The sequence below is a fragment of the Leucopleurus acutus genome, assembly GCF_964270905.1.
Source record: "Leucopleurus acutus genome assembly, chromosome: 8".
Taxonomy (NCBI): Eukaryota; Metazoa; Chordata; class Mammalia; order Artiodactyla; family Delphinidae; genus Leucopleurus; species Leucopleurus acutus.
Genome location: NC_139151.1, coordinates 103,557,114 through 103,584,793, shown reverse-complemented (window position 1 = coordinate 103,584,793; position 27,680 = coordinate 103,557,114). Strand labels below are relative to the sequence as shown.

The window sequence follows — 27,680 nt, the reverse complement described above, 5'->3', positions numbered from 1 at the left end:
TGCCAATGCAGGGGCCACGGGGTTAAGCCCTAGTCTGGGAAGATCCCACGTTCCACAGAGCAACTGAGCCCATGTGCCACAGCTATTTAGCCTGTGCTCTAGAGCCTGTGAGCCATGCAGCCAAAAACAAATAAATAAATAAATAAATTTTAAAAAATAAAATAAATAAAAATTTATTAATTTTCAAAGTACTTTATTTTTTGGTGTTGGGTCTTCGTTGCCGCACGCGAGTTTTCTCTAGTTGCAGCGAGCAGGGGCTACTCTGTTGCGGTGCACTGGCTTCTCATCTCGGTGGCTTCTCTTGTTGTGGAGCACGGGCTCTAGGCGCACGGGCTTCAGTAGTTGTGGCACACGGGCTCAGTAGCTGTGGCTCGCGGGCTCTAGGGCGCAGGCTAAGCAGTTGTGGCGCACGGGCTTAGTTGTTCCGCAGCATGTGGGATCTTCCCAGACCAGGGCTCAAACCAGTGTCCCCTGCATTGGCAGGCGGATTCTTAACCACTGCACCACCAGGGAAGTCCTCTACTGCTTTTTTAATGTAAATGATTTTTTAATATTGAGATATAGGGAATTCTCTGGCGGTCCAGTGCTTAGGGCTTCACGCTTTCACTGCTGAGGGCCAGGGTTCAATCCCTGCTCAGTGAACTAAGATCCAAGTCATGCAGCGCAGCCAAAAAAAAAGAGATATAATTCATACAACATAAAATTCACCCCTTTAGTGTATAACTCAGTGGTTTTAGTATATTCACAGGGTGGTGCAACCATCACCACACTAATTCCAGAACATTTTAATTAATCACCCCCAAAAAGAAACCCTATACTTATTAGCTGTCACTCCCCATTCTCCCCTTCACTCATACCCTGGTGACCACTAATTTTTCTGGCTCTGGATTTGCCTATTCAAGACATTTTATACAAATGGAACAATACAAATATATGGCTCACATGTCTGGCTTCTTTCACTTAGCTTAATGTTTTCAAGATTTATCCACATCGCACCTTTTTTTTGTTAATCTAAAATAATTTCAAAATAAAGCACTTTCAAAAATTGACTTTAGGGGCTTCTCTGGTGGCGCAGTGGTTGAGAGTCTGCCTGCCGATGCAGGGGACATGGGTTCGTGACCCGGTCCGGGAAGATCCCACATGCCGCGGAGCGGCTAGGCCCGTGAGCCATGGCCGCTGAGCCTGCGCGTCCGGAGGCTGTGCTCCGCAACGGGAGAGGCCACAACAGTGAGAGGCCCACGTAAAGCAAAAAAAAAAAAAAAAAAAAATTGACTTTAGGGTCACGATTTTTAGCTAAAATGTGTTAATTTTTTTTTAAAGTTTGTAAACAGCCGTAGAATAGTTTCAACGTATTTATAAGACTTAACAGGGGGACTTCCCTGATGGTGCAATGGTTAAGAATCTGTCAATGCAGGGGACACAGGTTCGAGTCCTGGTCCGGGAAGATCCCACATGCCGCGGAGCAACTAAGCCCGTGAGCCAGAACTACTGAAGCCCATGTACCTAGAGCCCATGCTCAGCAACAAGAGAGAAGCCACTGCAATGGGAAGCCTGCGCACTACAGCGAAGGGTAGCTCCCGCTTGCCACAACTAGAGAAAGCCTGCGTGCAGCAATGAAGACCCAAAGCAGCCAAAAGTCAGTAAGTAAATAAATTTATTTTTTTTTAAAAGGATAGGGATGGGCTTCCCTGGTGGCGCAGTGGTTGAGAGTCCGCCTGCCGATGCAGGGGACACGGGTTCGTGCCCTGGTCCGGGAGGATCCCACATGCCGCGGAGCGGCTAGGCCCGTGAGCCATGGCCACTGAGCCTGCGCATCCGGAGCCTGTGCTCCGCAGTGGGAGAGGCCCCAACAGTGAGAGGCCCTCGTACCGAAGGAAAAAAAAAAAAAAAAAAGGATAGGGACCCACATAATAGAATATTTTTAAAAGAAAAAAAGACTTAGGAAGTATGTTGAGAAGTTGACATTTAGGCTAGGAATCTGTGGTATTTAAGAAAATTAAACATATTAAATATACAAATACAATTCTTTAAAGTTTGAAGGAATTTAAGTTGCAGATAGGTATGATTATTTAAAGGAGTCCAATGTAGCCAACCAGAGTTTATCAAAGAAAAGGTAAAGATAATAACTCTTATCTTACTAGATTTATAGATAGAACAATAAACGTTGTAAAGTTAAAGCCTTAAGGAAAGCTAGGCTTTAAGTATGTTACTTTAATACAATTGAATAGTAACTGTATTAGTTTCCTGTGGCTGCCGTGACAGATCACCAAAAACCTGGGTGGCTTAAAACAACAGAAAGTTATTCTCTCACAGTTCTGGAGGCTGGAAGTCCAAATTAGTAGCACTGGGCTGAAATCAATGTGTCAGCAGGGCCTTGTGCCCTCCAGAGACTCTAAGAGATAAACTGTCCCTGCCAGCTAGCTTCTGGTGGCCGCTGGCATCCCTAGGCTTGTGGCCACGTCACTCTAGTCTCCAAGGTCAACATCATTAAACTTCTTTCCGGACTTCCCTGGCGGTCCAGTGGTTAAGACTCCATGCTTCCACTGCAGGGGACACAAGTTCATCCCTGGTTGGGGAATTAAGATCCCGTATGCCCCGTGGTGCTGGGGGTTGTGGGGGGGACCTCCTGGGCCTTCTTCTTGTAAGAATACCTGTGCTTGCATTTAGGGCCCATCGAGGTAATCCAGGATAATCTCATCTAAAAATCTGTAACTCAATCATATCTGCCAAGACCCTTTTTCCCAGATAAGGTAATATTTACAGCTTCCAGAGATTAGGACCTGATAATTTGTGTGTGGTAGGGGAGGCATTATGAGCCTATCACAGTAACTTTAAAAAAAGAAGTAATCACAGTCTCTTCAGGTGCACCAATACCACTAACATGCATCATAGACACAGTGACAGGATTCTCTCCTGCTGAAATTTTTAGCGGTATTATTAGGCAATTAGACCAAGGGAACCCAGAGCACTTTCCTCTTGGCCTTAAAGCTCAGCCCTCTGTTATGGTGCTTTCCATCACCAGGGTTTTTAGGTATAATCTCCTCTCTCTCTCTCTCTCTGTCTCTGGCTAATATACCTCAAGTCCTTTTTGGAAGTAGGTGACATATATGTATTTAAATTAGAGGGGAAGATTTTGGGGGCTGGAGGGTAGTCCTGACTCTACTCCTAAAACACATAGCTCCAGTTTTTTTGTTGTTGTTTTTTTTGTTTTGTTCTTTGGCCGTGACCCGCAGCTTGGGGGATCTTAGTTCCCCAACCAGGGAATGAACTTGTGCCCCCTGAAGTGGAAGCCTGGAGTCTTAACCACTGGACCACCAGGGAAGTCCCTAACTAGTTTTTTTTTTTTTTTTGCCGTGTTGGGTCTTCATTGCTGCCCACCGGCTTTCTCTGGTTACGGTGAGCGAGGGCTACTCTTGGTTGCGGTGCGTGGGCTTCTCATTACAGTGGCTTCTCTTGTTGCAGAGCATGGGCTGTAGGCGTGCGGGCTTCAGTAGTTGTGGCACACGGGCTCAGTAGTTGTGGCCCATGGACTTAGTCGCTCCTCGGCATGTGGGATCTTCCCAGACCAGGGCTCGAACCTGTGTCCCCTGCATTGGCAGGCGGATTCTTAACCACTGCGTCACCAGGGAAGTCCCCCTAACCAGTTTTAAAACATGAGACTAGTAGTTCTCAAACTTTAGTTTGCCTCAAAATCACCTACAAGCCTTTTTTTTTAAAATTTTTTTATTGGAGTACACTTGATTTACAATGTTGCATTAGTTTCTGCTGTACAGCAAAGTGAATCAGTTATACCTATACATATATCCATTCTTTTTTAGATTCTTTTCCCATATAGGTCATGACAGAGCACTGAGTAGAGTTCCCTGTGCTATACAGTAGGTCCTTATTAGTTTTCTATTTTATATATAGTAGTGTGTATATGTCAATCCCAACCTCCCAGTTTATCCCTCCCCACCCCGCCAAAGGCTTTTAAAACAGATTCCTAGGCTTCACTCACCAAGTGTCTGATTCAGTAAGTCTGGAGTGAAGCTCCAGAGTTTGCATTTCAAACATTTCCAGGTGTTGCTCAAGCCTCTGGTCAGGGATGACAAGGGCCCCCACTTGAGAGCCACTGGTAGTGGTAAAGCAGAGAAGACAGAGGAGGAACAGAGAGAAGGGTTTTCAGAAGACAGAATTTCACTTACCTTCGCATAACGGCCCCCACCTCTTCCAAGGACCCCACCTGTGGCCAGGAGTCCTTGAGCCGAGGCTCTGCCACGGCTCTGAAGAGTGACTCCAACTGGGCCCCTCTACCAGGATTCAGCTGGGGAGATCTCCCGCTTGGGAAAAAGGAGCAGCTCTACAAACCCACAATGTGGAACCCCAGGCAGAACTGAGAATGCAATGCCGGAAGGTGAAAACCCAGGGGGAAGAGGGCAGAAGAGATAGGAGGTTTCCAAGACATGGATTATGAGGCTGGGCACTGGCAGCCACTGAGAAAGCAGCTGCGGCAGAGGAAAGATGAGGGCAGCTGAGAGAACAGGGGGCAAAAGAAAGCATCTGGGTTCCCTGAGGCACAGTGCAAAAATCCTTGGAGTTACACATGATTTTGTGGAACAGTTTTTTGTCTTTTTTTTTTGGCTGAGCCGTACGGCTTGTGGGATCTTAGTTCCCCAACCAGGGATCGAACCCCTGCCCCCCCAGCAGTGGAAGCACCAAGTCTTAACCACCGGACCACCAGGGAAGTCCCTGAAAACTTCTACTTATGGCAAATGACTCTTGCTTTCCATACTTTACACTGAGAACCAATATAGACTTAGAACCAGACCACCTGGGTCTGAATCTAGACTTGGCCAAGTAACTAGCTGTGTGATCTTGGGCAAGTTACATAATCACCCTGTGTTCCACTTTTCTCATCTGTGACATAGGATAATAACAGAACCTACTGGGAATTCCCTGGCAGTCCAGTAGTTAGGACTCGAGCTTTCACTGCCAACTAAGATCCCACGAGCCACGTGGCGTGGCCAAGAAAAAAACAAAAACAAAAACAGAACCTACCTTGTAGTATTGTCATGAGGATTCAATGAATTACTGCACGTGAAGTGTTCAGAATAGAGTCTGGCACTTAATCATCATTATACAGGTGTTAGCTAATATGATTAAATTTTCTTTTTTTTTTCCTTTTGTGGTACGCGGGCCTCTCACTGTTCTGGCCTCTCCTGTTGCGGAGCACAGGCTCTGGAAGCGCAAGCTCAGCGGCCATGGCTCACGGGCCCAGCCGCTCTGCGGCATGTGGGATCTTCCCGGGCCAGGGCACAAACCCGTGTCCCCTGAATCGGCAGGTGGACTCTCAACTACTGCGCCACCAGGGAAGCCCTAAATTTTCCTTTTTAAGTAAGTTTAAAAGTGAATTAATTTACAGAATAGTATTTGGTAAATGATAGTACAGATGGTTGGTGGACATGGCAGAAGTTGAGAGAGAACACGAAAATGCCTGAATTTGGCAAAGATTTTCCACCTGTGCTCCCTGAAGCCCCAGGGTTTTTGGGAAGCTTAGTCAGAGCTAAGCATCTTTGGCTGTAGTTCCACTTCTGCTTTACAGATAGGGTTTCAAGGTATTTGAACAGTGTTCTGTGATTTAAAAACCAAGTTTGAAAACCACACGGCTAAGCGTTTAGAAGAGAGAAAAGTTAATGGGAATACTGATCCCTTAGGAGTAGAAAAAGAGTGGCAGAGGATGGTGAGCGGTTTAGCCATAAATGGGTTAAATCCAGCTAGAATTCCAGAATGAAGGTGAGAGGAGGTCAGGAGTTGGCTGTGAGCAGAGTCCAAGGCGAGTTCCTGCAATGATTCTGAGGTGGAGAAACACAGTCCGGGCCCCAGGCTTAAAAGGACTTGGTTCCCCAGGAACCAAGGGGAGCTGGAAAGCAACCAGCATAGGTTTGGCGAGAAAAGAGCAGGGCTAGAGGCAGAGCCAGCAGTCTTGAGAGGGAAACAGACAGGGCCCGGGGAATAGGAGCAGAGCCAGGTGCCTCAAGCCAAGGCCAGCTGGCTGTTAATCCACCCACCTTGCTCCAAGCAGGCAGTGTAAGGGGCAAAGTTTGCACTCTGCCAGCCTACCACGTCACAAAAGCAGCTTCGTCATGGATGAGCAAGCATGACACAGTCCAGTGGGGGCAGGGGGCACAACAGATGATTGCGAAGCCCCAGAATTCCCGGCCCCAATTCCCCAAGGAATTCGATGTCCTTGGACATCGGCCATCCCTGTGAGAGGGGAGCCTGGCTGGGTCTGCCTCCAGGGGCCGCATTTGGCCTCAGAATCACAGGCCCTGCTCCCTTAACTTACCCTGTGCCAGGCCCTGTGCCAAACACTTTATTTACTCAATTAATTAAGAGTCTTTTACTTGCGAGTAAGGAAATCAACTCAAGCCACATTAATTTTTTTTAGAAAGTGGGTGATGATGCATTGGTGGGGGGATGGTCTCTTGACTCCCAGGTCAGGAGGTCGCTGGCCTCAGGAAAGGCCCAGAGTGTGGACTCCGGAGCATCTGGCATTCTCCTGCGACTCTTAGGTTCTCCCTGTGCATCTGCCTCATTCTTCCTCCTCAGCCGATGGGCTTTTTCTGATACTCGGTCCATAATGCAGGGAGAAGAGGCCCACCCACAGCTCCCATATTCCCATGTTACAGATCCAACCCCAGGGAGAAACTAAAGCTGGATCCACTTTGATTTCTCTGGGAAAGCAAGGCCCTGTGTGGGTCAGGTGTCCATTTTGGTTCCAACTGGCCATAGTGAAGGGAGGGGGACAGGCCACAAACAGAAATATGTCTGCTATGGTCCTTCACTCTGACCCTGAGGAGAAGGATACGGCCCTCAGGAACTGTGTGGTTTTGAATCCAGTTTTCTTTGCCTCTAAAGCCAAGAGGTGGCCCTCGACAGGGAGGACAGAGGCAGAGGGACTGTGGTTATTAAGCCCATTAAGGGACAACAGGACATGGACAAAACACCAAGTTCCATATGAAAATAAAATTTTAATTTGCCAAGGGAAGATCACAGCAACCCCTACACACCCCACACACTAGTTCTCCTAGGACTGGGTGAGCAGGGCCTCCCTCTGGAAGTGCTCAGCAGGGAGGACAGTGACAGACCCGAGGTTGAGGCTGTGCTCAGAGGTGGGCGGGGGGACTGGCGGGCTGCTTTCGCCCATCGCCAGCGATGGGCCGGCCTCGCTCCTCCCAGATGGTGAGCCCGTCGCAGGAGCAGATCTGCTTGGGGTTCTGGAAAAGGCCAGCAGAGCGTGCGATGATGCCACAGGCCAACCTGCGGAAGAGCAGTGGGGTTGAGATGAGCACCTGCCTGGCCCCTCCCGGTCTCCGCGGGCACTGCGGGCAGAGCACTCACCCCTCTCCTGAGTTCCCTGTGATCCTGGACAAGGGATGGCCACCCCGACCCAGGTCGTCTTCTCCCTCATCGACGACCAGGCTTCGGCCAATCACATCACACACCTTTGAGGGGAGACAAAGACCTCAGACAGTGGACCTGTTAGGAAAGGTCCCCACCTTCTTTTCCACCTCACCTTCAGCCTCTCATCCTCTATTCTGAAGACGGCTCGGCCATCAGCTTCAGCGTGGATGTTCCCTAGGTCTCCGCGGTGCTGCAATGAGACCCGGGGGGGAAAGGGCACGTGGGACATGGCTGCTAACTTCTGGCTTCCCAGTATCTGGGTCCCCTTCCTCAAAGTACCAGTGTCCTCCTATGGGTCCAGTCTGGTAGGATGAAGGGACGGCCCAGGACACAAGGAAGGAAACTGGACTCTCTCTCCCTGGAACTAAAATTCTGGGCATGCTGAATGACAGCACGCTGAAAATGGCCAGTGACTCCCTCCCTAGGAAGTCATGTCACTAGACCAGGCTGCTTCTCCTACAAGGCTGCTGCCCAGTCTGCATCCAAGCCTCAGAATCTAGCCTGGTTCCTGCTCTTTTCCAAGCCCACTTCTCCAGCCTCCCGATGACTCTGTGAGCCCCTGGTAGTCTGCAGTTCCCCTGGGCTTAAGTTGGCCAAGCTTGGCTTCTTGACCATCAGAGGCAGCCAGCATCCCTTCCCTGACGTCCGGCCTCCAGGAAAAGAAGAAACACAGGGGCAAAGGGCGTCTCCTGCCCCCAACACCTGGTTCTGCCCACCTTCTCCCTTGAAGGTAATAAAAATGTCCTGGGACTTCCCTGCTGGTCCAGTGGCTAAGACTCTGCGCTCCCAATGCAGGAGGCCCGGGTTTGATCCCTGGTCAGGGAACTAGATCCTGCATGTCGCAGCTAAAGATCCCGCATGCCACCTGCACACCGCAACTAAAAAGATCCCGCACGCCCCAACTAAGACCCGGTGCAGCCAAATAAATAAATATATATATTTTTTAAAAAATGTCCTAACACAGCTACTGAGCTCCGTCTACATCAGATACCCTCTGCCAGGCAGGGTGGGAGGTGATGGTGTATATGTGGTCAACACCCCTCAAGGGGTTCAGAGCATGGTGAGGAGACAGACATGGAACAGACTAGTGATTACAAAACAGGGTTAGCACAATAGTGAGTGTGTTTCCTGGTGACAAGGCCCTACTGATGAGTCCCAGAGACCCATGTCTGTCTGTGCAAATAAATTGCCCCCAACCTGACACTTGGGCAGAAGAGCCTGAGGCAACATGGGCTGGTACACATGGCCTTGCCGCAAAGCAGGGTCACAAAGCATGTCACTGTGTGACGGGGCTGACAAGCAAGCAGCAAGAAGAGCCACTTCTGCTTTATCTTGTTTCCCTTTGGGACGTCTGCTGCTCACACCTGGCACTTTTTGCCGTGCCGGGTGTTGGGGCCTTTTGCGGTAGGAAGATTAAGGAGGGGGAGGCGTTTCCAGGACTGGGCGGAGGAGGAAGCGGCCTGGTGTGTGGCTCAGAGGCTGATCCAGCAGCAGAGGGTCAGGAGACGCAGGCTTTCTCGTCCCTCCCCTGCACACGGGTGGGTGGAACTGGGCCAGGTGGCACTGAACGTCACACCGAGTAGCCACGTGAGATCTGTCCCCTTGGGTACTGGGGAGTTAAGAAAGGTTTCAGGCAGGGGTGTGACCTTGTCACTCCATGCTTTGGAACAATTCCTCTAATACCGTGCATGAAGGGAAAGGACTGGAGGTGGATGGGGAGAGAAGGGAAGGAAGCTTAGAAACCAGTTAGGAGATGTGCAAAGGGACAACCAGGCTTGGACATAAATCCCCACACTGAATTCACTTCTGTCTGGACAAAACCAGACGCTGAAATCCAAAAGGAACATGCCAGTCATCATGGCTCCTGGGACATGTAGCTCTTGCTCAAGTCTTCCTCTGCCTATACCGAGGGCTTGGGTACAAGACAGCAGCTGGCTCCAGCCCCTTCAGATGCCCTCCCCGGGAGGGGCCCAGGCCGAGGCACAGGTCACGAGGGGGTCTTCGGCCCTTCAGAGACTCCACTTCCTAAGAGGCATAGGGCTGCCAGTTCCCAGACCTCCTTCTTGCCGGTTCAAGCCTCCAGGGCTTTGTCTATGGGGCGTCCCCTGTTGAGCCTCCATTCCCACACTCCCTTCTTCACCTGCCTGATTCCTGCTCAGCACCTTTCAAGGCTTCAATGAGGAAGACTGCCTCTAAGATGCACCCCCTGGATTCACACCCTGTGTGCTCCACCACAAGGGTGGGCTGGACCTGGCGTCACCTCCAAGCTTACGTTACAAAAGGAGTGTGGCTTCAGTCTTGGACGCCTTCTCTCTCTCACTTGCTCTGACGGCAGCCAGCTGCTGTGCTGTGCACTGGCCTAGGGAGAGGCCCACCTGGCAAAGGACTGATGTCTCTGGCCAACAGCCAGGGAGGCCCTGAGGCCGGCCAACAGCAACATGAGTTCGTGTGGAAGCGGGTCCTCCCCACATCAAGCCTTGAGAGACCCGAAGACAGAGGTCCCCAGCTAAGCTGCACCCGAATTCCTACCCCAGAGAAACTGTGAGATGACAAATGCTTGTTGTTTGTTTTAAACCTGGGAGTTCCCTGGTGGTCCAGTGGTTAGGACTTGGCGCTTTCACTGCTGTGGGTTCGATCCCTGGTTGGGGAGCTAATATCCGCACAAGCCGAGCAGCTTGGCCAAAAAAAACCCAAAGGGCTTCCCTGGTGGCGCAGTGGTTGGGAGTCCGCCTGCCGACGCAGGGGACGCGGGTTCGTGTCCCGGTCCGGGAAGATCCCACATGCCGCGGAGCGGCTGGGCCCGTGAGCCATGGCCGCTGAGCCTGCGCGTCCGGAGCCTGTGCTCCGCAGCGGGAGAGGCCACAGCAGTGAGAGGCCCACGTACCGCAAAAAAATACAAAAAACCAAAAAACAAAAAACGCTAAGTTTGGAGTAATTTGACTCTCGGCAATAGATAACTGACACACAGAACGCAAGTATGACACTATGCAATGGACCCAACAGAAAGGCTTCCCCCACTCCCCAGGGGGCGGGGGGCGAGGAGTAAAAACTTTGATCACTAGAAATGTGACAGAGCTGTCAAAAGTCCAAAAAAACAAAAATCACTTACATGAATTAAGAAACACACACCATGTTTTCATTTGTTTGCCCTCCCCTGCACACGGGTGGGTGGGGCCGTGTGACGGGGCTGACAAGCAAGCAGCAAGAAGAGCCACTTCTGCTTTATCTTGTTTCCCTTTGGGACGTCTGCTGCTCACACCTGGCACTTTTTGCCGTGCCGGGTGTTGGGGTCTTTTGCGGTAGGAAGATTAAGGAGGGGGAGGCGTTTCCAGGACTGGGCGGAGGAGCAAGTGGCCTGGTGTGTGGCTCAGAGGCTGATCCCCTCTGAATCCCTGAGGAGGGGAACACATAGCACCGCAGGCGGAGGAGACGGAATCAGGTGTGTGTGGACAGGGCGTCAGGAAACATCCCATCACTGAGAGAGGAGGCCGTCCTCCTGGCACGACATCCAGGACGAAATGTCAGCTTGGTGTTAAAACATCTTTAACGCCTCTCTGACATTCACTAATCACCCTGACAGCGGTAAAGCAGGCCGTAGTCCCTAGCAGGACCCTAATGACACGTTTTAGGTCTGCACTGATTTATCTTCACAATGATCCTCCTCTTGGGGCTAGAAGTACTGGTTTCTTATTTTCTGTGGCCATATCAAGTTTCTTGTTAAAAATAAATCTACCTTAATTACATGAATGATGTCTTGATTTTCTTCAAAACAATGGTGGAGAAGGGCCAGGGGTGTAGATGAAGCAGGACTGGCCACGAGTTGGTAACTGGGTGACAGGGACATGGGGTTCGGGACTCTAGTTTCTCCACTTTTAGAACTTGTTTGAAACCTTCAGTGATAGATTAAAATGTTAAAAATAACTAAATTTACCTAAGGGGAAGAAAATCAGTCAATTTAAATAAAAACATTGAGTAACTAACAGAACAAGTAGTACTCAGATAAGGCAAGAATCATTAAGGCAGCATGTGACTCACTGCTGATGGGGAAACAATTCTCTGGTGTAAAATTAAACTCCAGGGCCAGGAGCTGCAGCGTCAGGGACAGCGTTTTGTTTTGTTTTTGTTTTTTTGGCCACACCATGAGGCATGCGGAACTTCCCCGATGAAGGATCGAACCCATGTCCTCCGCAGTGGAAGTGAGGAGTCTTAACCACTGGACCACCAGAGAAGTTCTGGGATGGCCTTTTTAGTTTAGGTAAAACCTTTAACTTCCACACCATCACCTTCTCCAGGAAGCTTTCTCCCATTGCATGTGCCCCTCGGGCTGGGTCAGGAGCTTGCTCTGGGCTCCCAGGGCCTCCGGCAGGCTCCTGCAAGGATTCTCTCACTGCACTGCAACCAAGGAGTTCTCAGTGTCTCCCTCACCAGACTGTGAGTCTTAGGGAGCAGGCCTTCAACACAGAAAGTGTCAATAAATGTTTCTAAATGGAACCAAAAAAGTGAGGGAAAAAGACCCCAACAAAAAGGAATCATACTTTCAGGCCCCAAGAGCTGCGTGCCCTGCCTCTGAGACCTTGGGTTCTCTCTCAGCCTAAAAAGAATACTTACCTGGTCGGGGAGTTCCCTGGTGGCCTAGTGGTTAGGATTCTGGGCTTTCACTTACCCGGTCAGAGTCCTGGGGACCCCCATGAGACATTCCATCAGGGTTAAAGTGGTCCCCACAGCTAAGAAGGAAAGATAGCAGGTGGGCAGTGAAACAATAGCTCACAGGCCAGGTGATCCATCCTCTTACTTTACATTTGTTTCATTTATTCATTCACTCACTTATTCATTCATCCCCTCACTCAACACACAGGCCCACTCTGTGCCAGGCTCTGAGTTGAGGGCACTAAGAAGACTCAGTCATGGGACCTGCCCTCAATAAGCTTCCAGGCGAGACACAGATGAGTAAACAACTAATGGCATGACAGCATGACAAACACCATGACATGGAGACCTGACTCTCCCGTGTCCAGGAGTCACCTTCCATCTCGGAGGCAGTAAGGTGGCTATGAGCAGGAGTGTCTAGGTCAGATTTTGGTTCAAATCCCCACTCTACCATTTACATGCTCTAGGGTCTTTGACAAGTCATTTAACCTTTCTGAGTCTCACTTTTCTCATCTGTAGACTGGGCCTTTGTGTATATGCCTCCCAGGGTACTTGTGAGGATCAAACGTGAAAGAGTGTGTAAAAAGCTGAACACAGCCCCCTGCACTTATGTGGGTGCACAACTGGGGCAATAAGGATGCTACAGGGAGGTTACAGAGGATTCACCTGTTGCAGTTCCTTGTGAGGTCTCCGAACTCATGGACGTGCAGTCCGTGCAGCCCAGGCTGCAGGCCGTCAATGGTCCCCTCGATGAGGCAGCGCTCAGGGGTCAGCTGTAGGAAGTGCACCACTCCCTGCACAGGGCCAGGCCCCCCGAGAATGGCCACTGCTGCCCCCAGATTCTCTGTAGGGTATTAAACACCAGGGCTGGCTCGTCGCCTCACCCAGCCCCACCCATTTATCAACTTGGAAATGACGTGGAGAGAGCCCCCATAACTTCGCGGGGTCCCTAAAGCCATGCCAACCCGAGCCCCCAAAGGCCATGGTTGGATCTGTACCACACCCAGGCCACCTCCCTCTCAGAGAGGCCAAGGCCAAGGTTACTCACGGAACAGGCCACTGCCCATGCCCTTGAGTACCGCCTGCCTCCCAGTGCCTTCTAGAAGGGCCTGCACCTTCTGGCTGGGCAGGGTGGTCTGTACCAGGACCATCTGGTTCTCCAACTGCACCTCCACACTCTGGACACCTGGGAGAAGACAGGAGACAGTGGGCAGCAGAGGGTTGGCACCCCTGTGCTGGGAGCAGGGAAGAGAGAATCAGGGGGCCATTCCCCATCCCCATCTTAACCAGCCTTCCTATGGTTGGAGGCAAGCTCTGAAGCTGCCTTCTAGCTGTGTAAGGCCCTTAACCTCTCTGAGTTTGTTTCTTTATGAATAAAGTGGGGATAACGCCATCTTGCCCCCAGGAGTGTTGTGAATTCTTATTTCATGCGAGGCATTATTTATAACTTTTTTTTTTTTTTTTTGTGCGGTACGCGGGCCTCTCACTGTTGTGGCCTCTCCCGTTGCGGAGCACAGGCTCCGGACGCGCAGGCTCAGTGGCCACGGCTCATGGGCCCAGCCGCTCCGCGGCATGTGGGATCCTCCTGGACCGGGGCACGAACCCGTGTCCCCTGCATCGGCAGGCGGACTCTCAACCACTGCGCCACCTGGGAAGCTCCTATTTATAACTTTTGAAACACAGATAGTTCTTTTAAAAATGTTTCAGCACAACATTGTAAATCAACTATACTTCAATTTTTAAAAATTAAACAATAAAAAAAAAATGTTTGTATAAAAGTGGGCTATCAATAGCCACATTACTCATGATAGTCAAAAGGTGAAAACAGCCCCAAAGCCCATCAAATGATGAGTGGATAAACAAAACGTGTACCCATGCAATGGAATACTATTCAGCCATAGAAAGGCATTCAGCACTGATACATGCTACAATGTGGATGACCCTTAAAAACATTATGCTAAGTAAAAGCCAGTCACAAAGAGCACATATTAGATGATGTCATTCTGGATGAAATACCCAGAAGAGGTAAATCTATAGAGACAGAAAGTAGATTAGTGGGTACGGGAGTAGGAGGGTGATAGCTAAAAGGTACAATTTTCTTCATAAGGTGATGAAATAGAAAACTGATAGTGGTAATGGTTGCACAACTCTGTGAATATACTAAAAACCACTGAATTGTATACTTTAATGGATGAATTTTATGATATATGAATATTTCAATAAAGCTGGCACACATAAAAAAGAGGGGGCCACTATCCTGAAAGCTAACACTGAATTGTATACTTTAATGGATGAATTTTATGATATATGAATATTTCAATAAAGCTGGCACACATAAAAAAGAGGGGGCCACTATCCTGAAAGCTAACACTTACTGAACATGCACTGTGGGCTTTTTCGTACTTTACCCGTATTAATGCAGTAACCCTGTGAGTTGGGCACTATTATCCCCACTTTACAGATGAGAAAACTGAGGCATAGAGAAGTTAAGCAACTTGCTCCAAGTCACGTTGTAGTGAATGGTGGGACTGGAACTCATCCCAGGCAGCCTAGCTCCAGAGCCCGAGCACTTCACCTGAATACTGCTCACCCTGAGAAGCGGCTCCAGCCCCCAGGCTGGCTTGGCGGCCCCGCCTCCATCCTCCTGTGGCAGTTCCCACTTCTCCTATGTAACTCATGCTGCACCGATTACAATCCTCTGTGTGGGCAGGAGCTCTGTGTGGTCCACAAGGGTCAGGTTCAAAAGTCAGAGGGTCTCAACTGCCCTCCAAATCCCTGAAGCCACCCTGGTGTATACACAACCTGCGGGACGATTCTGACACATGCTCAGTTTTGAGGGCCATCGAGCCACCTCAAAGAAGGACGAGAAGGGGCTTCTCTTTCATTCAGATGTTCAGGGCTCATAAGCCTTTTAAGAGAACTCTTGAATCCTGAGCCAGAGCACAGGGGATGGCTGGGAACTCTGAGGGATGATCTCACCTGTGGAGCTTACAGCCATTCTGCTCTGATCTTAGTAAGTGTGTCTGTTGCTCTGGCAGGGTAGAGCCCATGGGAACCGGGAGCCCTGGGCAGCCCAGAAGACAGGTTAAGCGAGGCATGTCCCTCTGCTGAGCCAATGCTGTGTGAACTGAAGGCTGCACTGACTGTCTGCATTCCCTTCATCCTTGGTTCCCCCACCCACCACCACCCCCGCCCTGTATTCGTTCAACAAACGTGTGCTGGGCCTGGAGGAGGCCAGGGTCAGGGAAAGCACCAGTCCTAGTCCGGAGGGAGCTCATGGGCTGTGGGAGAATCAAGACTACACCTGGATTAACCATCAGGCAGAGATGGGAATAACAGTCCCTGAGGCACACACAAGGAACCTCAGCTGTTCAGATTCCTTCCAACTCGAGGCAAAACGGGGAGATGGTACTGGGAGGAGGTAGCACCCAAGAGGCAGGACTGTTTGGCCTGTGGTTACAAAGGGTCCCACGGTCTTGCTTCTACAGATCCCCTGCCCCATTGGTGACACTGTTGGGGGAGGGGCCGAATTTGTAAACAGAAATCAGACAGACACACCCATCTCCTCCCGGCAAGTACCGGGCAATTCTGCCAGAAGAAAACCCCCCAAATAACCCAACTGCCTGTCACTTAACACAATGTCTCATCCTGGGCCACCTAGCGTGAAGCCTTGGAGCTCCAGGTCCACCCAGAGGTGCCTCTGGATGCCAAAGTGGTAGGGAGGACGGCAGGGAACTCTGAGCCTCTAGGGAATGCCAAGGGCTGTGTGCTCAGCTTTACACACATCAGGACAGTGATACTGTCCTCCTCTGGCAAGTGAAGAAATGAGGCTGGAGGGCTTCTCAACTGGCTCGAGATCGCAAAGCTCAGAAGGCAGCCTGTCCAACTCCAGAGCTGATGCTTGGTCCCCTTGCCCCACAGGAAGAAGGACTGGGCCCCAAAGGATTGATTGTCTGAGGCTCCCAGAGCTTAAGTAAGCATGCAGTGTGAGGGATTCACTTGCCTATTCATTCATTTAACAAATGTACACTAAGTGCCTATCATGCGCCCCGTTCCAGGCAGTAGGGACGCAGCAGGGAACAAGTCAGGTGATGTCTCTGCCCCATCAAGCAGCATGTGTTCCAGCACAGGAATATGGATATCAAACACATGCACAGGGAGATTCAGATAGGGCAAAGTGTGCTCAATGAAACAGGTATTGGGGAACAACCGGGGCGTGAGCCACTTAGGCTGGTGAAGGAAAGTTTCTCTGAGCCTTTAAGCAAAGGCCTGAATGTAGTCAGGGAAGAGCATTCCAGCAGAGGGTACAGTTTGGGCAAAGACCCTGAGGCAGGAACAACATCTATGTGTTCTAGGAAGAGAAAGGCCCAGTGGCTGGAGCTGGAGTAAAGAGAAGGATAAGATACAAAGTTGTAAGTGGAGACCAATGAAACAAAGCCCTGCAGGCAACAGGAAAGAATCTGGAATTTAATTTTAATGCAAGGGGAGGCCATTGGCAGAGGCCACAGAGTACAGTGGTTGAGGGTGTGGGCTCTGGAGTTTAAAGTCTGAGTCTGCCACCTACTAGCTGTGTGGCCTTAGCTTACTCAACCTTTCTGTTTTCTTTTCAGTTTCTTCCTCTACAAATGGAGATAACAATACGACGTACTTCAGCAGGCTACTGAAGGCCTAAACGAGTTATCTCATATAGAGCACTTAGAACAGTGCCTGGCCTATGGGAAGCTCTTAAATATTAGGGCTTTCACAGGATTTTAAGCAGAGCAGTGACAACATCTGATGTATGATTTAAAAAATCATTCTTAGCAATTTCCTGGCGGTCCAGTGGTTAGGCTTTCACTGCCAAGGGTGCAGGTTCGACCAGCGGGTTGGGGAACCAAGATCCCACGAGCCACGCGGTGCAGCCAAAAAATAAAATAAAAATTGAAAATAAAAAAGGAAAAAAATCACTCTGGTTTCTATGTGAAGAACCTATCGGAAAGGGCAACAGAGAGCCCAAAGATGAGGTTCTCGTGTGGGTTGTGGTGAGGTGAGGTGGTCTGGTTTGGTGTGAAGCCCAAAGTACAGAAAAAGAGTTTTAGACACAGCAGACAAGACTTTCTGATGGACTGGCTTTGGCACAGGTGGGTTGCTGCTCTGGGGTCTCCTAAGAAGAGCTGCTTCTCTGCACTGAAAGTGGGAGGGCCCCAGTGGGAAGCTCCTTGTGACTGCAATTCCCAAAACCTTGACCTGAGTCTGAACCAAGAAGGCTGGCTCCCCAGCTGAGCAGCAGTTCGGTTTGGCTGGTGTAGAGTGTGGCCTGGCCAGTAGTACCTGTTTAGCTCAGAGCCCAGAGAGGGAGAAAAGATAAGGCCGTAGGGGACTCTAGGGTGGGTGATAAGAGTTCAAGGAAGTGAGCCTTGGGCTGGGAGGTCCTCCCACTTACCCCTAGGAGGAGAGCAGAGCCTTCTTCCCCAAAGCCCAGGCCTCCTGGAGAGGGCAAATCACCCGATCACTCTTTCTGTCTCCCTCTCTGCATCTGGGAAGCCAGCCCATGAGAAAGCCAAGCTGCTTCCAGTTACCCGGACCAGACAATGTAGTCACCAGAAGTCTTTATCTGGTCTCTAAGAAACCTGCAGAGGGCTAAAAACTGCCCTATGTCCAACAGAAGTCCAGCTGTCTGCTCTCCCAGTAAGAATGTTTTACAGGAGGTAGAGTCCAACAGCTTTGGGAAGCTTTGGTCAGAACACTCCACTCTCAGTGGAATGGCTCAGTTTTCTCAGACACTCACCCCTCATTCCCAAACACATAGTCAAAGCAAACCCAGCTTTCGGATCTGTCCCCCTCTGCAAACATGGCACTGGAAGCCAGCACCAAGCGCTCTGGGGGCTGAGGGCAGGTGCTGCCTGGCTGCTGCGCACCAGCCCCGCTCTGCTCTCCATGCATGAGATTCATGGGCAAACATGAATGGCTAACAAAGTGAAATGGTGTTGGAACAGTGGGAATCAACAATTTTGCACAGGACGCTTTGGGAGATGTTGTTTACTGTAGTCTGCCTGAAGTTGGGACAAAACTGAACCAACAAGAGCAGTTTGGTGCTTTGGAAAGTGTGAGAGCTGCTAGTGAACTCTAGTTTCCTCTATCAGGAGAAGTAACTGAAATGAATGAAGCTCTTGCAGAAAATCCAGGACTTGTCCACAAATGTTGTTATGAAGATGGTTGGCTGATCAAGATGACATTTAGGAACACCTCAGAACTAGATGAACTAATGGGTGAGGAAGCATATGAGAAATACATAAAATCTATTGAGGAGTGAAAATGGAACCCCTAAATAAGCCAGTTTGAACAACTTAAAAAAGATCAGGGACTTCCCTGGCGGTCCAGTGGTTAAGACTCTGCGCTGCCACTGCAGGGGGCACAGGTTCGATACCTGGTGGGGGAACTAAGATCCCACATGACGCATGGTGCGGCCAAAAAAAAAAAAAAAAGTTTTGTCCCCTCATGCCTCTGCCCAACCAGCTTACCACCTATAAGCCCTGCCTCTCATAATTCCTAAGATTTAGTGGGCTCTCACTACATGCCAAAGACCTTTCTAAAGTGCTTTTACATGTATTAACTAATTTACTCTTCACAATGAACCTCTGGGGTAGCTTCCATTACCTTGCCCATTTAAACACCGAAGAAACAGACACAAAAAGTAACATGCATGAGGTCTTAGTGCCATTAAGTGGCAAAGGGGGGATTTGAACCCAAACAGTCTGACTCTAGAGCACATACCCCGAAGACCTAGGACACACTGCTGCCTTATACAGAGCCAAGTGTCACCAATGTCCCAGTTTCAGAAGCCATCACATGGCAGCTCCTCCAAGAACTGCTCTTCCCAGCCCAATGCTTGTGTGCTCATGTTACCTGAGGGCAGAGGCTGTGCCTGAAACATTTGTGAACACTTTTCCCTAAAAAGCCCCCAGTGTCTGGTCTATACCTGAATGATTGGATAAACATTTGACAGAATCAAAGACAGGCAGTTCCCATGGCCATGCTGGTGGCTCTGCCTTCTCAGATCTTTCCGATTGTGCCTGGTCACCTCCAGACCGGCTAGCTGGCTTTTAAGAATCAGGGCCGGACTTCCCTGATGGTGCAGTAGTTAAGAATCTGCCTGCCAATGCAGGGGACATGGGTTCAATCCTTGGTCCGGGAAGATCCCACATGCCGCGGAGCAACTAAGCCTGTGCGCCACAACTACTGAGCCCACGTGCCACAACTACTGAAGCCCGCGCCCTCCAGCCCGTGCTCCGCAACAAGAAAAGCCACGGCAATAAGCCCGTGCACCTCCCCCGCTCGCCGCAACTAGAGAAAGCGCAGCAATGAAGACCTAAAGCAGCCAAAATAAAAAAAAAAAGAATCAGGGCCGCCTAAGATGGAACATGGCTAGGGCTGCTGTTTGCTTTGTCAAGATTATTTTGTTTCTCAAGCAAGAACTGCCTGTGTGCCAGGGAAAACCCCTGTAGGGAGGGACTACGCTCTGCCTCCCTCCTCACCTCCAGGCACTGGAGGTTTAAGACACCAGAAGAGCAGGCAGAGCCAGTAGAAGAATCTGGCAGGGCAGGCCTGAGACCTGCACTCTAGACTCCGCCTCTGGGTCCCTGTGTGACTCTGAGAACATTCCTTCCTCTCGCCAGGTCTCAATTTCTGCATCTGTAAATGGGAGTAGGGTTGGTCTAAGAGATTTGCCTGCCCCTCCCAGAGGCCTCCTGACTGCACACTGAAAAGTTAATCTGGTTAAGCAGGTTCTTACCTGCTATCCCTTGCAGGGACGTGCGCACCGCGTCCACGCAGCTCTGACAGGTCATCTGCACCGCGAACTCCAGCTGCAAGGACGGGCCGATGAGAGCTAGGGAACCTTCTTGCGTGACCCTGTTTCACTACCTTCCCTGCGACCACCCCCAAAGGCCTGGAGTAACGCCCCACGTGACCCCTCCTCAAGCGCCTTCATTATCACTCACGATCATTCCAAGAGCAACACCCCTCAACATTAACGCCAAGGGCCCTGCTACTCTCACATTCCAGCCTGGATCCCAGGCCCCAACCCAGGTGTACGCTCCTTCCCCCATTCTCAAGTTAACGATGACCCCAGGGGCCGAGGCTCTCGCCCCTGCGAGGCTCCCACACGAGGCCTCGACCCTTACCGTGCAGGTAGTCCCGCGGTCCCCCGAGTCCGATGCCATCCCGAACGCAGTCACCACCGGACGACCCGAACTGTCCAGGTCCTGTGGCGCCAACCCTGAGACGCGTCGGGAGAGGCGGAGCCCCGGAAGCCACTCCTTGCCCCGCCTCCCGCTGCGAGCGCACGCAAGGCTCTGCATCCCACCCACCCACGTCCACACTGTAGCGGGCAAGGGCTGCGCAGGCGCACTTGGGCCGTCCGGCCCCTCGTTGCCTCAGTAACCGCCGGCGCCGCCGGCGCCGCCAGCGTCGCCTGGTCTAAGATGGAGCCGTATAAGCCCGAGTTCCAGCGGTTTTACCACCGGTTGCTGCGTCCGCTGTCGCTCTTCCCCCGCACGACGACGCGCACAGAGTCTCAGAAGCGCCTCTCGCAGGAGGTCCTGATGCTGCTGCCCCTACCGGTCTCACGGCTGACGGTGGCGTCGCTCCGCCGCCAGGTAGCGGAGCGGCTGGCCAACAGCGGGCTGGAGGCGCGCGCGCCTCGCAAGGTACGACTCCGTTTCACCGAGGTCATCCTGGATGAGCTAAAGTGCAGCTGGCAGGAGCCCCCCACCGAACCTGGTCTGAGCTACTTGAACAATCAGAGGCTGCGGGAGCGGCTCCTGGTCTACGTGCTGCTCAGCAGCGAGCAGCTCTTCGTACGCTACCTGCACCTTCAGAAGATCATGTCGACCCCCGCAGCTGTCTTCACCGAATCAGCCACGCTCACCCGGTTGGCCGCCAGCCTCGCCAGGGACTGCACAGTCTTCCTCACCGGTCCCGAGGTCTACCGTGGCCTGCTCGCCGACTTCCGCGCCCTGCTGAAGGAAGGGCAGGTCCAAGTCTGCGTGCCCAGACTGCGCCCCCTCGGCCCCACTGCGGCTTTCAGGCTCTGCCCTATCCCGTGGCATTACAGCACTGGCTTTGCCCAAGTGCCATATTCCAACCTCAGCCTGAACTACCTCATCCAACTCAGCCGCCCGCGAGAGCTTGTCAGTGAGCCTGAACCGGACCCAGTGAAGGAATGGAAGTCCATTTCCCAGCTGAAGAAGAAGCCTCTCCGCTGGCTGTCCACCATGCAAAAGGGGAGAGAAAGCAACTTCAGTTCACAGATTGCCTCACTGCCTGGGTCCTCTGTGGCTACCCCCAGCCAGGTTCCCCCCACCTCCCACTTGCCCCTCTCCTCCCAGCTCCAGAGGGGCCAGTCCATGCCCTCTCTGCGTGAGGGCTGGAAACTAGCAGATGAGTTGGGCCTTCCTCCATTCTCTCCTCGCCCCTTAACCCCACTGGTCCTGGTTGCAGAGAGCAAACCAGAGCTGGCAGGGGACACTGTGGCTGAGGACCTGAAGCAGAGGATGAAGAACATGCAATTGGGGTGGTCTCACTACTCACCGCTGGACTCGGGCCTGCCCCCACTCTTGGGGGCCCTGACCTACCGCCCAGCTGCAGCACATCACATGGAAGAGCTGCAGAGAATGTTGAAGGGCCTTGAGGAGAAGGAAGCCTCAGAGCAGTGGAGCCCCCAGTCCCCCAGATCCCATCCACTTGAACCACAGCCAGTGACTGTTACTTTGAAGCTAAGAAATCAGGTGGTCCAGGCAGCTGCTGTACAGGTCTCAGCAAGAAACTTTTTGGATTCCTTCCACGTTGAGGGGGCCGGAGTCCTATACAACCACCTGGCTGGTGAACTGGAACCCAAACTTATCGAGGAAATGGATACTGATTGCACTTTGGGCAGTAGCATCAGGGAGGTGTACAAGGAGCTGATGAGCCATGTCTCTAAGGACCACTTCTCTTTTGACCAGGGGCCCCTGGTTGAGCCTGCAGCCAATAAAGACTGGTCGGCCTTCCTATCCTCAGCCTTTCTACGCCAAGAAAAACAGCATCGTATCATCAACACCAAGCTGGCTGGACTTTCTTCCCTGAGAGCTAACCCTTTACAGTCCAACCCTGATAAGATGTCCTCCTTCACATCACTCCAAGCACGTAAAAGCTGGGAGAAGTGGTCAAACAAGGCCTCATGGCTGAACTGGTGGAAAACGACTTTGTCTGTGGGTGACTACTTCAAGTACCTCACCACCCAGGAGACAGACTTCCTCCATGTCATCTTCCAAATGTATGAAGAGGAGGTTCCTGTGGAGATCGTGGCCCCTGTCAAAGAGTCCCTAAAGATTCAGCACCCACCTCCCTTGCTAGAAGACGACGAGCCAGACTTTGTGCCAGGAGAGTGGGATTGGGACACGGTGCTGGAGCACAGGCTGGGAACTGAGAACAACAGCCTCCTGGAAGACTCTCACAAAATCCTGAGCCTACAGAAGCGTCTGGAGCAGCTGTGGTCCATGCTTGAGGTCCCTGACAAAGACCGGCTGGACATGGCCATCAAGTACAGCTCCAATGCCCGCCTGAGGCAGCTGCCGTCACTGGTGAGTGCCTGGGAGCAGGCCTTGCAGCCCATTCAGCTGCGGGAGGTATTGCTGGGGAAACTGGAGTGGTTTGAGCGACAAGCCTCCGACCCTAACCGCTTCTTCCACAAGACCGACATGGGCCTGAGTCGCTTCCTGGAGGAGAATCAGATCCGCAACCATCTCCATAAGAGGCTCGGTCTAGTGGAGGCTCCTTTGGTTCCCCTCCTGGAGGAGATCGAGTTAGTCTTTGGTGAGCCAGTGACCTTCAAGGGGCGGCGCTACCTGGACAAGATGAAGCATGACAAAGTGGAGATGCTCTACTGGCTGCAGCAGTGGCGGCGGGTCCACCACCTGGTCTGGGCCAAGAGGGCCTCCCATCAGTCAGCCCTGTCCAGGCAGCTCAGCAGCCAGCCTTTAATAGCCCCTGGGAATACTCCCATTACTCTTTGACCAGGCCAAGTGCCCTCAGGTCCCTCCCTCACCCCCATACACCCAGCAGCTCACCCAGACCTCTGGACTGCTTTGAAAGAAGAAATATCTGGGAGTGCGGGGTTCAGGAAAACTGTGCTTCCAACTACCAGGAGACTGAAATTAGCACTTTATTTTGACCATGAAGTTCTCATAAAAAAATCCACAAGCCCACTAGTCCCATTTCTGTCAAGCCATGAACAGCACAGCCAAAAACTCATGCATCAATAGAGAAGGGCAAGAGGAAATAAAGTGTGAATGATGTAGCTTTATTAGGGTAGTCTGTGTAGGCCTCACTGGGAAGGGGAGATTTGAACGGAGGCTTGAAGGAGGGGAGGAAGTGAGCCCCATGGACATCTGGGACAACAGTGTTCCTGCCAGCTATTGGGAAGCGTAAGGCAGGCGGGTGCCTGGGGTGATCCAGAAAAGCAAGGTGGCCAATGCAGGTGGAGCAGAGCTAAGGGGAAAGAGGGATGAGTCAGAGGGGTCGTGACAAGGTGCCAGGGGGCAGGTTAGATTATGTAAGGCCTGTAGGCCATTGTAAAAATGATTTCAGAGATAGCCTATGCATGTATGAACACACATGAATATGTTGTCTATACACATGTCTTTACACCAGCAGTAGCATGCTGTCCCGTGTTTTGCCCCTTTCTTTTTTCCCCAGTGAGCTTGCCTCAAGTTCATTCCACGTCGGTACACATAGATCTGCCTTATTCTTTTTGATTGCTATCTAGTATCCCACTGGGTGGTTTTGGTTTTGGTTTTTTTTTTTTTGGCTGTGTCACGCAGCTTGCGGGATCTTAGTCACCCAACCAGGGACTGAACCTGGGTCCCAGCAGTGAAAGCGTGGAGGCCTAACCACTGGACTGCCAGGGAATTCTCTGGGTGTATTTTTATTTTGTTTAACCAGTCTCTTATTGTTGGACATTTACAAACAAAAACAATGCTCTAAAAAAATCCTTGTTCATCTCTTTAGTATGTGCAGCTATTTCTATGGTTTAAGTTCCTGGAAGTGGAATCATATCTAAGCATAAGCACTTGTAATTTTGATAGATATTACTGGTTACCCTCCACAAAGGCTGTAACCATTTGCATTATTGTCAGCACTGCATGATGATAATAATAATTCCCCACTCTCATCAATAGTGTTATCAAAATTTTTAATCTTTACCATCTAATAGGTGAAAAAATTGCATCTCCTTTGAGTTGTGTTCTCATCTGTCTTATGAGTGAAGTTGCATCTTTTAGATATTTAAAAACTGGGTTATTTTCTGTAAAATTCTCATGCCCTTTGCCCACTTTTCAATTGGTTTTGACTATTCTTTTTTTTTGGCTACGTTGGGTCTTTGTTGCTGTGCGCGGGCTTTCTCTAGTTGTGGCTAGCGGGGGCTACTTTTCGTTGTGGTGCGCGGGCTTCTCATTTAGGTGGCTTCTCTTGTTGCCAAGCATGGGCTATAGGCATGCGGGCTTCAGTAGTTGTGGCTCGCGGGCTCTAGAGCGCGGGCTCAGTAGTTGTGGTGCACGGGCTTAGTTGTTCCGCAGCATGTGGGATCTTCCCAGACCAGGGCTCAAGCCCGTGTCCCCTGCATTGGCAGGCGGATTCTTAACCACTGCACCACCAGGGAAGTTCCTTACTATTTATTTAAATTAACACTAATCCCATTATGTGTTTACAGAGATAATATATGTTATGAAAAACAACTTTTTTTTTTAAAGTAGTGAAGAGTGGCTATTTTACTCTTTTGCAAATCTCCTGACTGTCTGGCTTAATAGGAGACAACTGGATTCTCATGTTTCTGCTGCATCTGTTGCGATATTGCATGTCATGCAGCCTCTGGAAAACACTGTACTCAGAAACAGGGAGGGTAGAAAAGGCAAATAACGTGTCAGCAGTATTATGAAAATGTTTTTTTTTTTTTTTTTTTTTTTGCGGTACGCGGGCCTCTCACTGTTGTGGCCTCTCCCGTTGCGGAGCATAGGCTCTGGACACACAGGCTCAGCGGCCATGGCTCACGGGCCCAGCTGCTCCGCGGCATGTGGGATCTTCCCGGACCGGGGCACGAACCCACGTCCCCTGCATTGGCAGGCGGACTCTCAGCCACTGCACCACCAGGGAAGCCCTGAAAATGGTTTTGATATCATGAAACCCCAGAAAGGGTCTGGGGGGGCCCTATTTGTATATTTTTTGAAATAGAGGAAGGGGCACAGGTGGGAGCAAAGGCAGTAGTGAGGGTGGTGTTAAGGACTGTGAGACATGATTCGGGGGAGTGGGCAGTTGCTGGGGCAGGGGCAGTGAAAGGGGGGAAGGGTTGGGTGACCAGCTTGTTTGCTTATAAAATGTCAAGCCAGAGGTAAAATACAACTTGAAAAAAGCAATCGGCAATTCTGCAAATTGGTCATTCAGCTGCTGGACAAGCACATTGGCTTCTGGTGATCTGGCCACGCTGGGAAGCTGAGACCCACAGAGCTGAAGTCCAGTCCTGACGGTTCACCAGTGCTGGCGGGGACTGAATCTAGGCCCAGGTGCTTCTGACTTCACTAAGCCTACAGCCCCACCCCCTTGGTCTTGGGGTTTCTGTGCCTGGCCCACCTCTTCCTTGTACTGTTGTTTATCAAACACTTTTCTTTATGTTGACTCCCTTTTTAAGAAAATTGTATTGAAGTATAGTTGATTTACCATGTTGTGTTAATTTCTGCTGTACAGCAAAGTGACTCAGTTACACACATATATACATCCTTTTTTATATTCTTTTCTATATGGTTTATCACAGGATATTGAATATAGTTCCCTGTGCTCTACAGTTGGACCTTGTTGTTTACCCATCCTAGATATACTAGTTTGCATCTGCTAACCCCAAACCCCCAGTCCTTCCCTCCCCGACCTTGGCAACCACAAGTCTGTCCTCTACGTCTCTGAGTATACTGACTCTGTTTTGTTTTTTGTTTTTTTTTTTTGCGGTACGCGGTACCTCTCACTGTTGTGGCCTCTCCCCTTGCGGAGCACAGGCTCCGGACGCGCAGGCTCAGCGGCCATGACTCAGCGGCCATGGCTCACGGGCCCAGCTGCTCCGCGGCATGTGGGATCTTCCCGGACCAGGGCACGAACCCGTGTCCCCTGCATCGGCAGGCGGACTCTCAACCACTGTGCCACCAGGGAAGCCCACTGACTCTGTTTTAAAACTTATTTTAAAAGGCAATTTTAATCACACTAGCTAATACTATATAGTGATTATTAAGTGCCAGACTCCATTCTAAACACTTTTCATGCAGTAATTCATTGAGTCCTCATGGCAATGCAGTGAGGTAGGCACTACTGTTATTTCAAGGCCCAGATGAGGAAACTGAGGCACAGAGTGGTTATGTAACTTGCCCAAGGTCACACAACTAGGAACATGGCAGAGTCTGGATTCAGACCCAGAGGTCTGACTCCAAGTACATTCTCTTAACCACTGTACTGTTTCTTATCATAAAATATAAAAAAAAACAGGTCTGCCCAGTTGAAGTCCATGGGGAGAAGCTGAATATGATCAGATTTTCGGCTTTCATCGTTACCTGTCCCCGGAGGAAATCAGGCTTTCGGACAGCCCACTTGATTCCCAGCGGTGACTCTGAGGCCCACATCATTCTTCTTTCAGGCCCGGAGCACTGAACTCCTCCCAAGTGGCAGACACTGCTTGGTGGGGGGGGGGGGGGGGGGATGGTGGGAAGCAGAGCCAGAGGAAACCAGAAAGAACCAGTCACTGTCACCGAGGAGTTTAAAGTTTAGTAGGGAAGATAATTTCAATAATATGGCAAGTGAAGGGTACGGTGGGAGCCCACAAAATGGACATTCAACAGAGCCGGGGCATAGGGGAAGGGTGATCTGGGAGAGCTTCCTGGAGGAGGCCACACTCAATTGGAGTTTAAATTCTAGAAGGTTGAGTGGGAGTCAGCAGGCACATGGTGGCAGAGGAGAAGAGGAGAGCTTTCCAAGCCCAGCGTGAGCAAAGGTACAGGAGAGGAGCATAGTGTATGGGGGAGAACTACAAGTACTTTGGCATTAATCAGCCTTGAAAAGGCCGGGAAGGGAGGCGGAGGCGGAGGCGGAGGCAGGGCCAGGTCCAGTGTGGGCCTTGTTCTGTAGGTGTTGGGAAGCCATGTATTCACCAGCAGATACCTACCGAGCACCTGCTCGGTGCCTGGGGCTGCTCCAGGTGCTGAGGACGCCACACTGCACAATACAGACAAGGACGCTTCGTGTTCTGGGGGAGGACACAACAGCCAGGCAGGTAAAACAAATGATACAGGGGAAAAAAGCCAAAATGGCAAGAGAAAATTCAGAGAAAAGCAATTTAAAATAGGCGATCGGGACTTCCCTGGTGGCACAGTGGTTAAGAATCCACCTGCCAATGCAGGGGACACGGGTTCGGGCCCTGGTCCGGGAAGATCGCACATGCCGCGGGCCGCGGAGCAACTAAGCCCATGCGCCACAACTACTGAGCCTGCGCTCTACAGCCCGTGAGCCACAACTCCTGAAGCCCGCGCGCCTAGAGCTGGTGG

General features: G+C 51.0%; 2 protein-coding genes across 2 annotated transcripts; one reads left to right on the top strand and one right to left on the bottom strand.

Annotated features, from left to right (window-relative positions):
- Window positions 1-7,023: 7,023 nt before the first annotated feature.
- CCS (copper chaperone for superoxide dismutase) lies at window positions 7,024-20,351 on the bottom strand. The gene is made up of 8 exons (XM_082844337.1): window positions 20,253-20,351; window positions 19,862-19,934; window positions 13,139-13,276; window positions 12,757-12,934; window positions 12,107-12,167; window positions 7,556-7,633; window positions 7,381-7,484; window positions 7,024-7,299 (listed from the first exon to the last, which is right to left on the bottom strand). Exons 1-8 carry the CDS (start codon window positions 20,289-20,291, stop codon window positions 7,146-7,148), a joined length of 825 nt encoding a protein of 274 aa, XP_082700463.1. The 5' UTR covers window positions 20,292-20,351; the 3' UTR covers window positions 7,024-7,145.
- A 201-nt stretch (window positions 20,352-20,552) lies between these two features.
- Window positions 20,553-23,091, top strand: CCDC87 (coiled-coil domain containing 87; the record flags this gene model as incomplete). The annotated part of the gene is given in 2 exon segments (XM_082845797.1): window positions 20,553-23,069; window positions 23,071-23,091. Coding segments are annotated over 2 exon segments (2,538 nt in total).
- Window positions 23,092-27,680: the final 4,589 nt, after the last annotated feature.

Coding starts and splice junctions, on each gene's coding strand:
- CCS (XM_082844337.1), bottom strand. CDS start 20,291: ATGGCATCGGACTCGGGGGACCGCGGGACTACCTGCACG. Junction 13,277..19,861: donor GTCCCTGCAAGGGATAGCAG/GTAAGAACCTGC, acceptor GTCTTCTCCCAG/GTGTCCAGAGTGTGGAGGTG. Junction 7,485..7,555: donor TAGAGGATGAGAGGCTGAAG/GTGAGGTGGAAA, acceptor CTCCCCTCAAAG/GTGTGTGATGTGATTGGCCG.